This window comes from Lipotes vexillifer, unplaced genomic scaffold, assembly GCF_000442215.2.
Source record: "Lipotes vexillifer unplaced genomic scaffold, Lipotes_vexillifer_v1.1 scaffold487, whole genome shotgun sequence".
Lineage (NCBI taxonomy): Eukaryota > Metazoa > Chordata > Mammalia > Artiodactyla > Lipotidae > Lipotes > Lipotes vexillifer.
Genome location: NW_006782062.1, coordinates 937,950 through 953,007, shown reverse-complemented (window position 1 = coordinate 953,007; position 15,058 = coordinate 937,950). Strand labels below are relative to the sequence as shown.

Genomic DNA, 15,058 nt, shown 5'->3' with positions numbered 1-15,058 from the left:
ATTCCTGCTTGGGTTTGAATCCAGTCCATTCATCCTACTAGTTGTATGACCTTAGAAAGCTTATTTAGGCTCTCATGCCTTAAATTCTTCAACCATAAAATAGGAATAAAAATAGTACATACATCATTCAGTTGTTTTAAGTAAGTTACTATTTGTAAGGCACTTTGAATAACACCTGACACATAATAAGTACTACACATGTATGGAATGAATGAATCACACCTTGACTTCATGGCATCAAAACACTACTTTACTGGAAACATAACTGTGTGAAACTATTTTAGTTTTCCACACTGATATTGGAACCAACAATGAATTTGATCTGTCAACAATTTATCAAAACTTAATTAACGGTATACACAGTGTGCCTGCAATGTTGAATTGATTCACTCATCTCCCAGATATGTATAAAAATTCTGTTTGGAATTGTCTGTATTCTGGATAAACCATATATAAAAACCTTAATACTAACTGATGGTTATTTCTAATTTTCAGAGTCATTAAATAAGAAAAGTATGTGAATGAACAGCCAGTATTTTTGTGTAGAATTCAAATAAATAAAATTGAGAAGCTTTACATATTATACACCGAGGAATACTACTAGTAAATTGATTTTTTAAATTTGGGGTTTTTTTCCTACATTGAATTCAATAAGGAAAGTTTTTTTTTTTTTTTAATCCTATAGTGAGTATAATTTTGTACAGTTTGGTTTTTCAAAAATAACTAGCAAATGTAGCAATGATGATAAATATTTCTAATTCTTCAATTAGAGATCCTTATGATATAAATTTGTTGAAATGGTTGAAATGCAATAGTAACAATTTCCAAATTCATTTATATTTTGTATTTAAAGATATTATGATCAGAGGTTGTTCATCAGAGGTTGCTACTGTAAGGAAACCAAAGAGAAGATGTCCATGAATTTTTAAAGAGTAGGCAGGCAGGAAACTTGATGGGAATGTAAAACTTGATCTCAGAATTTCCTGGGTTAGCAATTATGGAGTCAGTTTGACTAAAATCATGAAGAAGAATTATGCTCCAAGGATAACTTTAGTAAATATCCCAACTAAGTCAATAGCAATGACACAAATGTACTAAAAGACTACTGTATTCTACCATGTAAAACAAGCACAGCAGACAGTAATATGTCATTCAACCTCACAATATGCTCAGAAGTGTTGTTAATTTGTTAATATATTTGTCAGTTATTTTCACGTTTTTAGCCTATATAGTATCATCTGAAGATTCCATAAGCATCCCATAACAAGGTATAAAACTATTTAAAATGTAACCAGGTGATCCTTTTCATAAGCACCTTCAAAACTTAAGCCATGCAAACATTAGGCAGAATTGTCAGTGGACCAAGGGTCAGAGATGGGACACAGACTAACAATGAAAGATTTGAAAACCAAAATTTTTATTTTTTAAAAAACACATAATAAAAACTAAAGTATTTCCTTTTTAAAAAAGTCTTTTCTTGATATAAATAAAATATTCAATTGTGTTACAGTGAATAAAAGGAAAAAGAAAACACTGGTTTCTATAGCTTTTACTCACAGGTACATGCCAATTTAACAAATCTAAACTCTGTTTTCTCTGTTTTGTTTTGTTTCCCTCTTACACTCTCTACTATGATTTATCTTTGAAGGGATGTGGTAAGAAAGAATAAAGACCTGCTTCTTGGTTTTATATACCACCCTTTAGAGTGGTATGAACTTGTAATTACATCTAAAGTAGGACATTTAACTATGCTATTAAATTGTTACAGAGCATTTTCCTGTGATATTTCATATAAAGTGTAGATTATAAATATTTGGGTCTACTTACCTGGAGATGTCGAGCCCTTTAAATATCCAACAACATTAGTAACTGTTTCAAATTTTGTGACTGTCTGAATTCGCATGCTGACAATTCTTTCCTCTGGGGGGGAAAAGAAAATTAAAAGATACTTGTTTCTCTATATTCTGCTGTTTTGTTTTGTTTTGTTTTTTCTTAAAGCACTCAAATTTATTTATCCAATATGATCAGACAAATTATTCCAAACAACTGAATTTTTCTAGATAACCAACGTCATACTTTTAGGCAAATATGTATTTGAAACTTTGTGTAGACATTATTTTAGGTGCTTATTATATAATGATGACTAAGATACAATTGCTACCCTCATAGAACTTCAGAACCATAAATAGGCAATTCTAAATTTCACATTAAAAACTGCAGTGGGGTTCAACAGGAAAGCACACAGAACAAGACCTCAAGGAGATGTGGACAACTCATATTTTTAAAAAAGAAAAAAATCAGATAAAAATATTTTCAAAGAATTTTAAGTACTTGTCTAGCTTCAGAAAAATAGCATGTGAAGATGATTTAACTTTTTTTGTATGATTCATTATTACATTATCACATTGAAAACTATAAAGCATTACACAAATTAAAAGAATACAGATTCTTAAAGCTACACTTATTTTCAAATCTTGCAGTTTTCATTTCTACCTGTGTTTGTAGGTCTCTCACCCCTCTACTAAATCTCTGCCACCTGCCCTGCCTCTTTGAGTTCTTCTATTCATGCTTGATATTCAAAAATTTTGACAACAAATAAGGCAAAGACACCAATCAGAAAGGACTTCAGTCACAGCCCTGAAGTGGTCTTTGAAGGTCTTTGGTGATGACATGTGTTAAACCTGTATTTGATGGATCTTGGGAAGTCTGGGGGCTGGGGGTGGGGGTGGGAAGGTGGTTTCTCTAGGAGAGGTGCAAGGGCAGCCAAGTGGTACTGTTGGGGAGAGGGTGGCAATTAGAAAACAAGTAATGCAAAGTAGACATGCTATATTGATGGGTCTTCAAATGTCACTTCTTACTGCTATATGAAAACTGTTATGATAAATAAGTTGCTTCTTTCTTTGAATGTGCCCTACTAACAATTTAAATAGAAAATCAGTACACTGAAAAAATTATAACTAAACAAGAATAAAGAGACCTCAAGAGAACACCTGAGTGCCTCATATATGAGAAAAGGAAATCTGCTTATTGTGTATTATGAATATTGTAATCTGAGTATTGCAGTTCTAAGTTACGTGCTATGCATTTCTGTTCAATATTTTTTAAGTAGTATACTTCATGGGGTTTTTTAGAGCAGTTTCAAAATACAGAAAAACTGAGCAGAAAACACAGAGTTCCCAAATACCCTCTCTCCCCTGCCCCTATTATTAATATCTTACATTAGCATGATCAATATCTGTTACCATTAATGAGACAATATTAATACATTAAGTCCATAATTTATATTGAGTCACTCTTTGCATTGTACACTCTATGGGTTTTGACCTAAGCATAATGGCATGTATCCACAATTATAGTATCATATAGAATAGTTTCATTGCCCTAAAAATTTCCTGTGCTATACCTGCTTATACTTTCCTCTCTCCCTTCCTCTTGAGCCCCTGGCAACCACTGATCTTTTAAATGTTTCTACAGTTTTGCCTTTTCCAGAATGTAATACACTTGAAATCATGTTTGTTTTTAGTTATTAATTCCCTGTTCTAGGTTTGTTCCAAATTGTCCAGATAAATGAACTTTAGATGAGGCAGTCATGAACTTATAGTTGTTGTTTTTAATATTTTCATCTTATTTTTTTTTTTTTTTTTTTGCAGTATGCGGGCCTCTCACTCCTGTGGCCTCTCCCGTTGAGGAGGACAGGCTCCGGACGTGCAGGCCCAGCGGCCATGGCTCACGGGCCCAGCTGCTCCGCGGCATGTGGGATCTTCCCGGACCAGGGCACGAACCCGTGTCCCCTGCATCGGCAGGCGGACTCTTAACCACTGCGCCACCAGGGAAGCCCTATTTTCATCTTATTTTTGAGTTAGAAAACCAGAGAAGATTCTTCAGCTGTATCTAAGATTCAATATTAATTTTTTTTCAAATTCAGCAGTGAGAAAACATTATAATATGTACAAATGTAAGGCAAACTCCTTGAAATATTACCTTATGTTAATATAGTGCCTTACAATTTATATTTCCATTTGCACACACATATACTAATTCTCATTGAATCTCTTTTTCTCCGTGAAGCATTAATGAAGCTGTTATCCTTGTTACTGCATTTCATTTTAACCAGTGCCATACTGTTTTAATTAACATAACTTTATCATGACTGAAGTAATGGGTCCCTTACCATCACCACCACCATCACTGTCATCATCTCTTTTAATTATTATTCAATGTGGGGGGATTTACGGACCACTACTTTCATATAAACTTTTATATTAGTTCGTCATGTGCCGTGGAAAGACATTTCAGGATTTCATTAGGATTGTATTAAATTAATGGAACCATTTGAGAAAATCATGCATTTTATCTATGAATATGGTATGACTCTCAATTTATTTCAGTTGATTTTATGTCTTTCATGAAGCTTTATATTTTTCTTTATAAAAGGTTTGCATTATTAAATTTATTTTTAAGGTTTTCCTGCTATGTTAACAAAATATAGCATTTATAATTATTTTACTGTGTATAAGCATGCTATTTAATTTCATATATTAGTCTTGTAACAAACCTTCTTGTTAAACTCCTATAGGTTTTAATGGTTAATCTATAGGGTTTTTATTTTTGTTAATTTCACTGTAGATACAAACCAAAAAATAGTTTTGCTTATTCCTTTTAAAACTGTGAAGCTTTTATCTACTGCTCTCATTATTTTGTACAGGACTGCCAGTGCACTGTGGAATGGAGGCAGTAAAAGCAGCATTCCTTGGTCCTTTCCTTGTGTTCTTCACTTCTACAAAATGTTTCTACAACTGTGTTTTTTTTACGTAGTTTGCTATTGGTGTCTGGGAAATTCCTTTTATAAGGAAGATCACTTTTGTTCTTCCTTTGTTAATAAATTTTAGCATAAACAGATGTTGAATCAACTTTTGAGATAATTGCAAGGCTTTTCATTTTACAATGTTAAAAAATGCATGTATTCCTGGAATAAGCCCTTCTTGGTCATGATATATTTTCTGTCTTTGGTTACTAATATTTTCAGGATATATGCATATATATTTATAAGTAGCTTATTGATAATTATACTTCTCAATTTTTTCTTGTCTGATTTTGATAAGTGGATTATATAACGTCACAAATGTTTAGTGATCTTTGCTTCTTTTCATTGATTCTGTAAGAGTTTATGTAGCATAGACATTATCCATTTTACAAAGGAGAGTTAGTGTTCATACATAAAACTATTTCATTCTGGTATTTTTCGTGTGTGTTGCGGGGAGGAGTACATTTTCACTCAATGTATATTTTCATTTTATTTCACTTAATATTTTCAAATTATTAATGAATATAAGTAAATTCAGATTTTTACATGTTTATTTCTTCTAAATGCATTTAGCTGTTTGCTTTATTCTTATGCTTCAGAAAAAATACTGTCATTTAACTATAATTTTGTTTCCTTTCCTATTTCTAACATCAATTTACTTCTGTCTTTTTTGTTTCCCTTCATCAGTTTTACTAGCATTCAGCTAATTTTTTAGAATTTTCAGAAAACCAGTTTTAGGATTTGTGGATCCTCAATATGTTCTTCTTTATTTTTTGCTTCAATATTATATTCTATGCTTATTAGTATCTTTGTTAAATTTTGCCTGAATATATTCTCTGGGGTTTTTTAACCTAAATTTTTAAGTTAAAGCGCTTAGCTCATTACTTTTTAATCTTTATACATGTCTTTAAGGCTACAGATTTTCTATTGCAGTGAAGCACACTAATTTTGATATATGGTGTTATTATCTTACAAATTCTAGCATTTTAAATTTCTATGATAATTATTTCTATAATAAATGTATTAGTTCAAAGAATTTTTAAAATATTCAAATATAAGGTGTGAGTTACTGTTTTAATATTGATACCTAGCTTAATTTAATTATGAACTGAGAGCAAGGTCTATATACTACTGATACTTCGATTTTAGGTGAGTTTTGTGACACTGTAGCCTATTACATCTGATAAATAGAGAATAAACATTTTTGTACATGTTCCATATAAAGAATGTGCATTCCCTATTACAGGAATGTAGCATTTCATATATAGGTCCAGTAAATCAAGCTTGAAAACTGTGTGGCTATAACTTTATTAACTGTTCTACATATTCTCTCTGTTAATTATTGAGACATGTTAAAGTTTCCCATTTGATGCTAATTTATCAATTTATCTTGGCAATAGTATAATATTTTTCCTTGTATATTTTTAGACTACTTAGTTATGTGTATGCAAATTTGGAATTGCTACAACTTCCTGATTTCTATATAGATTATATAGAACAATTATTCTTTATATTGTTTCTATCCCAATTTTTCTCCCTAAAGTCTCCTCCCCATTAATATAACTATCCCATCTTTCTTTTGCTTAGTATTTCTCCAATACTTATTTTTCCAGCATTGAATTTCCTTTTGTCAGGCATCCCAGGGGCATTTCTGGCTTGGGCACAATTTTTATGCTAATGTTTTGGCTTGATGTTTCTATACTACAATGTTAATGAAAATTCTGAGCCAGGATTTTTTATTTCTAGAGATATTAAAAAAGATTTTTTAAAAAATTTTTATCCAGAGCTCAGGCAGAAGAAAGCTTTTCTCCACCAGTGGGTGGATTTCTTTCTAGTTTTTCTCTTGCAACTCCATGGTCCTGGTTTATATAGATGTTAGTTACAACTCCTTTCTCCCTATAGGCTCATAACCATGTCTTTTGTCCCCATGTGGGTTCTATATTCCCACTCTAATTTACCTAATTCACTGGGATCCATGACCTCCCAAAACTAGGTGACCAGAGGGTCAACTCTTCTGCTTATTTCTCTGATTTTTCATTCTGTCTTCATGTTTCCTTCTGGACATTTTACTTTCTTTATTGATAGATGCTTTTAAAGACATTTATTTCTTATGGCTCATACAGAGTTCCTAGACATTTGCATGAACAGATTTCAAATTATTTTACCTGCCCTATTCTACATCCTTAAGTCTAAGAGTTTTATTTAAAAGAAACACAGAGGGCTTCTCTGGTGGCGCAGTGGTTGAGAGTCCGCCTGCCGATGCAAGGGAGGCGGGTTCGTGCCCTGGTCTGGGAGGATCCCACGTGCCGCAGAGCGGCTGGGCCCGTGAGCCATGGCCGCTGGGCCTGCACGTCCGGAGCCTGTGCTTCGCAACGGGAAAGGCCAAACAGTGAGAGGCCCGCATACCGCAAAAAAAGAAAAGAAAAGAAAAGAAAAGAAACACAGAGGTCTGAGAAAGTTGAAGACAACCTTTTTTTGCAAGGATATTATGATTAACATTGGTTCTTTTCAACTGACAGAAGGACTTCCTTATGTGTCACAGGGCCAAGACCAGGTCCAAATAATGGCATGCAACATAGCAAAAAGCAGCTTTTCATCTATTTATTTACATCCCCACACATGATGTTGATCCTAATACATGTTGTTTCATAGTATTCCATACCCATGTCTGAAAACAAATGTACATAGAGCCTGTTTTCCATCACTAAAAGCAGCACTATGATCACACTTTCAATTTTAATAATAAATATCAGTAAAATCTTGGATAAACTTTCACGTTCATATTGCTGTTGGCATTGCTAATTTAAACAACCCATAGGTAAAGTAATATTATTCTTCATAGCAATAATTTTAGTAATCTTGCACTTTGGAATTTATTCTACAAGAATAATTGTACTCTTTGCAGTACAATTATAGTAGCAATTACAGAAAACAACATAGATTTCCCCAACAGGAAAATTACTTAGAAAATTGCAATAAAACGTGTGGCTGTTAAAATATAAATTAATATGTAGAAACATGGGTACACTAGAAGTGAAAAGAACAGAATACAAATACAAATATACAGATATATATAATGATTGAACTTAGGTAAAATGTATATTTATGGTAACATATTTAAAAAGAGAGATTAATAACTTAAACATAAATTGGGTTAGGTAAAGACATTTCTCCAAAAAAAATATACAGATAGCCAAAAGGCACGGGAAAAGATGTTCAACATTGTTAATTATTAGAGAAATTCAAATCAAAACTACAATAAGATATCACCTCACACCAGTCAGAATGGCCATCATCAAAAAATCTGCAAACAAAAAATGTCGGAGAGGGTGTGGAGAAAAGGGAACCCTCCTATACTGTTGGTGGGAATGTAAATTGGTACATCCACTATGGAGAACAGTATGGATATTCCTTAAAAAACTGAAACTAGAGTGGCCATCTGTCCCAGCAATCCCACTCTTGGGCATACGTCAGGAGAAAAACACAGTTCAAAAGGATACATGTATCCCAATGTTCATTGCAGCACTGTTTACAATAGAAAAGACATGGAAGCAACTTAAATGTGCATCAACAGATGAATGGATAAAGAAGATGTGGTACATATATACAATGGAATATTATTCAACCATTAAAAAGAATGAAATAATGCCATTTGCAGTGACATGGATGGACCTGGAGATTATCATACTAAGTGAAGTACGTCAGACAGAGAAAGACAAATGTATGATATCACTTATATGTGGGATCTAAAAAAATATGATACAAATGAACTTATTTACGAAACAGAAACAGACTCACAGATTTAGAGAATGAACTTATGGTTACAAGAGTAGAAGGGTTGGGGAGGGGGAGGGATAGATTGAGAGTTTGGGATTGACATTTACAACACTGCTATATTTAAAATAAAATGCCTTTCCATGAAAAGAAAATTAGGAGATGTGGAAAAGGCAAGATCATATAACTGATAAGCAAAGAAAACATAGATGATGAAAGTAGATCCATAGGTGATTGAGATATTGGAATTAGCAGACAAGGACTTTAAAATAACTATACTTGTTACCTGGGGGTGTAACTGGTGGGGGACTCCTAGGGGTACTCTCTAATTGCAGTGAGTGGGGGCTACTCTTCGTTGCGGTGTGCGGGCTTCTCATTGTGGTGGCAGGCTCTAGGCACACAGGCTCTAGAGTGCAGGGTCAGTAGTTGTGGCGCATGGGCTTAGCTGTTCTGTGGCATGTGGGATCTTCCTGGACCAGGGATCGAACCTGTGTCCCCTGCACTGGCAGGTGGACTCCTAACCACTGCACCACCAAGGAAGTCCCTATAAGTCACATTTAAATGAAAAGGTTTAAAAGCTAAAATTGTTTGACCTAATGACCAGTAGCTTAGTTCTGAAAGACCTCTGTCTATAAAGTGCAATCTTTTAAAAGCACAAAACATGCAAAAAAAAATTTTTTTTAATGTGTGCAGTTTTAATTGAGATGTACTATAAATGTAAAATACACACTGGATTTTGAAGACAGAATGAAAAAAGAATGTAAACTATTTCATTACTATGTTTGCATATTGATGACAATATATTGATAATATTTTGGATACACTGAATTAAATAAAATATGTTATTAAAGTTAAAAAATAAATAAAATAAATAAGTTGGGTTAGGAAGTCCTGCCTGTGTCAGTTGGGGTGAAACTGTCATAAAGATGCTTAAGCAAACCTGAACTCTGGGCATTTATTTCTCTTTTCCAAATCCCAGGGATGGTGAAATTAAAACCTTAAGGGGATTATCTTCTCCTTATAAATCAAATCTCTGAAAACTGGGGCTTCCTGGTGAACCAGCAGAAAATGATGGTGGTTTAGAATAGTTTCATTGTAACTGGAACACAATGACTCTCTCTCATTATACAAACCCATGAAGATATAAACTGGGGCCTGACTTCAGGTCTGCCTTCCTATAAGTCACAAGAAGATGGCTACTTCCTCCAGGGCAACATGAACTCCCAAGCTAAAGTATCTAGATATCTGAGATCCACACTCTCATAAAAGAAAATTAACACAATGAACACATATAATACTCAAAGTAAACATATTAAAACACACAATACATTAATTTAAAAATACGCATTATAACTAAACTCGCTAAAAGAAAAGGGACTGCATTAGCAATAAGAAACATCCTGAAAACATTTTTTTAAAAAGAGGAAATAAGAGGTATGAAAAATAGAATAATTGAAAGAAATATACCAATAGGTAGGGAGAGTAGAGAGAGATGGTAAGGAATAGATAGATATAAATGAAAAATAAATTCAAGATACAGAAGATCAGATTCAGAATTTTTTCCAAGAAACCACAGAAAGGAATGAAAACATAAAATATAAACATACAAGCAAAAAACACAATGAATAGAAATGGGAGTTCTAGAAAGAACATCAGAAGGAGGAAAAACAAATGGAGGAGAGAAAATAGTTGAAGGAAATATTTATTTTTATTATTATCTTTCCAGAGAAGAGAAGCATCTACATACTTTAGCACAAAATTTAAAGACATGAAAGACAAAGAAAAAAATACTAAAAGTTCCCCAAGTCAAAAAGTAGACCGCTTACAGAAAAAACAAGAATCAGATTGGTACCAAGCATGTCAAAAACAACATAATACAAGAAAGTCATAAGTTAATGTTGTTAAAGAAATAAAAAATAGCAAGAGGAGATCTGAACCTAGAATGTTTGGCAACAAGGAAGTGAGGGCAATCTAGGCATCCATCCTTGGAGTAATGGATGCATTAAATAGAGTAAAGCTACTCTTTAAATATTCTATAGCACTTAGAAGAAATGAATTAAATGTACCTTTGACAACATGGATAAATATTAACTACAGAATGCTAAATGTAAAGAAAAAACTAAGAAAGAAATATACTGCTCAAGAATATTTATGTGAATTAAACATTCATGTACTCATAAACAATGTATGTTTTCTTCTTCTTCCTCTTGCCTTCCTTTCTCTTCATGAGTGAATCAATCCTAAAGCCATTACGTGGGTTGTCCAGTGTTAGCACCTCTGACAGTGGCAGTAGAAGATGATGCCACTGTGGCCCAGAGCAAGGGGTTGAAGACCATGTGAGGAAAGGAAGGCATCCAAATGGGTTGGGGTAGTTTAGCACAGGGTATCAGGGCCCAAGCATGAGAAGGATGTTGTGTATGTGTGTGTGTATGTAAGTCTGAATATGGAAAGGAAAGCAACTGTCAGGGGGAACAGTGTAATGAGAGAAGTCATTAAAGCTGACTAAGGTTATCCCCATTTAAGAGCTGAACAACACACAGTGTGGGAGCCTGAGTGGGGTGCATTTCAGGTGGCGAATAGGCAGAGCACTTGATATAGGGTTAATAGTCCACGTGTGACAGTGCCTGGCTTGGTTGTCAGAGCCATAATGGAGTGGGAAAGGTATTCTTGTAGAGGAAGAAGGAAAGGCATCAACTGTATACACTCAAGGGAACTGATTACTCAAGTATATATATTCAGAATAATGAGAAGCAGATTTCTCACTCTCAGAGATGGGATTTACAAACATGAAAGGAGAAAAACACTAGGTATCGATATGTACTGATGGTTTTTCAGATAGAGAGATAGATACAGATGTAAATCTATGTGTGTGTATATATATATTCATACATATTTATATCAAAATATAATATCAAAATATATATTTTCCTATCTTTGTTTACTAAGAGGTACTGAAAAAAGCAACACTCCAATAGCAATGAGCACATCTAGAATCCACACCCTGTTTTCTAGACAGTACTCTCCACTCAAAGGAACTAGGGATAATTTAGGAAAACGCTGGTAACAGGGTTGGGGTGGGGAAATACAACATGATTTGGTACACCTTGCTGTGTCAAAAACCAAGGAAATACACGAAGAATTCTGAGGAAACATCAAAGGACACAGAATCCAGGTAGAAATTGCTGTTACTGGCTGACCTAGGAAAACTTGAGTACCAAAATAAAAATAGGATTGAATCATAATCCATTGAATAAATTAGGAAGCTAAATCTTCATTATGTAATACATTGATACTGTATTTATAAGTAAAGAAACATACAAACAAGAAAAAGAAAATTCTTGTTTACAGCAAAATGTCAATTAATAAAAGTAGACAGGATGATGGACTTAGAAGGTCACCATTGGCATCATCTTGGAAATGACTACTTGAGCAAAAAAACATCAGTGAACATTGAAACTACTGGGTGAAGGTAGAAATGGTGGGGGTAAGATGTTTGCATAACTTCCAATGCTATTGATTATAAAAAAAGAATAGAGAGTAACTTTAATGAGATCTGGTGGACACCACCTTAATCAAGTGGTCAAAGTTAGCTTTACCAGTAATGGAACAAATTAATATTAGCAATTGCAAAACAGTCTCACTTCCATAATACTGCTGCCAAGGTTCAGAGCCTGAATTTATTCATGAGAAACACCAGGTAAACCCAAACTGGGGAACATTCTGAAGATAACTGGCATGTAAGTTTTAAAGGGATAAACCAATGAAAGTTAAAAAAAAAAAAAAAGCTAGAAACTGTTCCAGTTTGAAGGAAATTTGAGACTTGATAACTCGAAACACATGATCCTAGTTTAGATCTATTTGCTATTTGGGACATTATTGGGACAATTGGCAAAAGGTGAATGGGGGCTACTTAGTGCATGGTAGAAATGTATCAAAGTTTAATTCCTGTTTGTAACGGTCCTGCTGTTTGTGCAAGAGAATGTCACTGTTTGTGGGAGAATTCAGATGCAACTGTTTATCATGTCTGTAGCCTACACTTGGGTAGTTGAGGAAGAAATTTCTTTGTGCTATTCTTGCAACTTTTCTGTAAGCTTGCATGTATTCCGAAATAATAAAAATACTTCTGAAATTAGAAAATCCTGGGGAACCTTTAGATGCAGTTTATTATTCGAAAAGTTGGTGCATGTGTATGTGTATATATATTCTTACTTTAAGATAACATTTCCAGCTCACATTTACCAAATGTTTTCTGTCTTTCATGTTCCATAGTTGGATGGAAGCTTTAAATTTTATATGTGAAGTTCAAAAGATTTCAAGATGACAAAAATGTGTTCCACTCAGAGAACATTTATATTCAAATAGGGTGAGGAGTGTCAGAGCTAAGAGACATAAAAGCAGCTGCCTCTCTCCAGTCCTTAATTTCATCATGTGCAGAAATTATGTTCCAGTGATAATTCTGTCTTGCATTTTTGTTGCTATCATGAAGGATCAAATGATTCTCAGTCATCTTCTTCCCCAATAGCTAACAAAGCTTCATCTCCACCTGCACTGTAAGCTTACCCAGTATCTAGGAAAAATTCCAACCTTCTTTAGAGAGATTTGAGGACTAACAATTGCTGCTAATTCTTGAGTCCCAGCTGCAATAATTAAGCATTTGTTGCTTTCCTGACTTCAGAATAGAACTTCTAGGATTGGGACTCTGAATTATTTTCTATTTTTTCAATTTTATTGCACCCCAGGGATAGGAATTTGCTCTAGAATCACAGTTTTGATGACTGGCCTTTTGTAGTCTGCTCACATCTTTCCTAAATGCCAACTGCTTGCCTAACTATCTGAGTATAAAATTTCTGGATTATATATCGTCATAATTTTTATAGTTTTCTGGGTACTCCATTTTTCCACATGGGATCTTCCTTTTGCCAAAGGTGTTTCTGAACAAACACTGGTGACTGGACATCATATGTTCTAGACTAAGTGTTTTATTTTCTTATTTTAAATATTTATCAATTGATACAGCATACACTAACCAATCAGAATGGATTGGCAGCAAATAACTAGAATGTCCACAGCAATGTATACAAACAGATATCAGACCTGCCCCAGACACCATGTTCTTCCTGCCATATTGGAATTTTCTCAGAAATTACATTTTACTATATCCTCCAGTGAATTTAACCTTATGCAAGGGGGTAATTATAGTCTTAAGACCCAACTCTGTCCACTATGCCCCACTTCACCTGAATCAATGGGGCATGCCCTACCATGTCCTGGATACTGACAAAAACATCAGCTACAAGAAAATGTCCTTAAAAAATTTTATCCTCTAATTACATAATGAGTTTTCTATTATAAACCTTAAGAATTAATTGCAAGTTTACAGGAAATACAAGGATTAGAAGAATTAGTTGAATAAAAAGCATCCTACAAATCTAGACAATAAGACACATGCAGGACCACTGACTTGGTCCCACAGACAAGTTAGTGTCAAAAGAGGAAAAGAGGATCATACTGCATTAGAAGAAATACAATTTTTAGGCCTCAACTGGATATTGGTTTGGATAAACCCACTGTACAAGACTACAGTGATTACTAAAATTTAATATAGTCTGTGTATTAAAAATGATTAAGTTTACTATCATGAAAAAGTGGTGATAATTAAACAATTTTCAAAATAATATGTATAGTATGATCTCATTTTGGCTATATATATACATTTATATCTAAATCTATAGGAATTTATATCAAGGTGTTCAAAGCAGTAATTACTGCATGTACAAAATGTGTTCTAGACCGAATTGTGTCCCTTAAAATTCATATGTTGAAGCCCTCAACTCCAGTCTGGCTCTATTTGAAGACAGGGCCTTTAAGAAGGTAATTAAAGTTAAAAGAGATCTTAAGAATGGTACTCTAGTCTGATAGGACTGGTGGCCTTATAAAAAGAGGGAAAGACAGAAGAGATCTGTTACTCTCTCTGTGTGTATATAGAGAAAAGGCCATGTGAGGACTTGGAGAGAAGGCAGTCGTCTGTAAGCCAGGAAGAGAGCTCTCACCAGAAGGCTAATTTTCTGGCACTTTGAGTCTCGCACTTCTCAGCTCCAGAATCGTGAGAAAATAAATGTCTGTTGTCTAATGCATCCAGTCTGTGGTAACTTACTATGGAAGCCTAACATGACTAACACAGAATGTATTGATTTATTTTCATATTTTTGCTTATCTCTTTTCTAACTCAATGTGTAGTAACCATTTTTGTAGTAACAGAAATTACATTTTAAAAAAAGTAAAAATATGCATGCATATTCCTTAAATATGCTGTAGTACTGTAAAATTTTGGTTCTGAAAAAGTGAGACAAGCAAACAGATACTGAACAAAAACCATAATCTTGGTCAGTTTCATCACATACTTTTCGGCAATAGTAGCTAACCCCTTTTTAGTGAACACATATACACAGAAAAATCCACGTGTGCATGTACTCTTGGGAG

The 15,058-nt window shown here is 33.9% G+C and overlaps 1 protein-coding gene across 1 annotated transcript in view; it reads right to left on the bottom strand.

The window, feature by feature from the left end:
• NAALADL2 (N-acetylated alpha-linked acidic dipeptidase like 2) overlaps window positions 1-15,058 on the bottom strand; it is a 903,327-nt gene that overhangs the window by 388,897 nt on the left and 499,372 nt on the right. Inside the window, exon 8 of the mRNA XM_007454970.1 lies at window positions 1,828-1,920. Coding sequence (XP_007455032.1) covers window positions 1,828-1,920 — 93 coding nt within the window. The remainder of the gene's footprint in view (window positions 1-1,827; window positions 1,921-15,058) is intronic.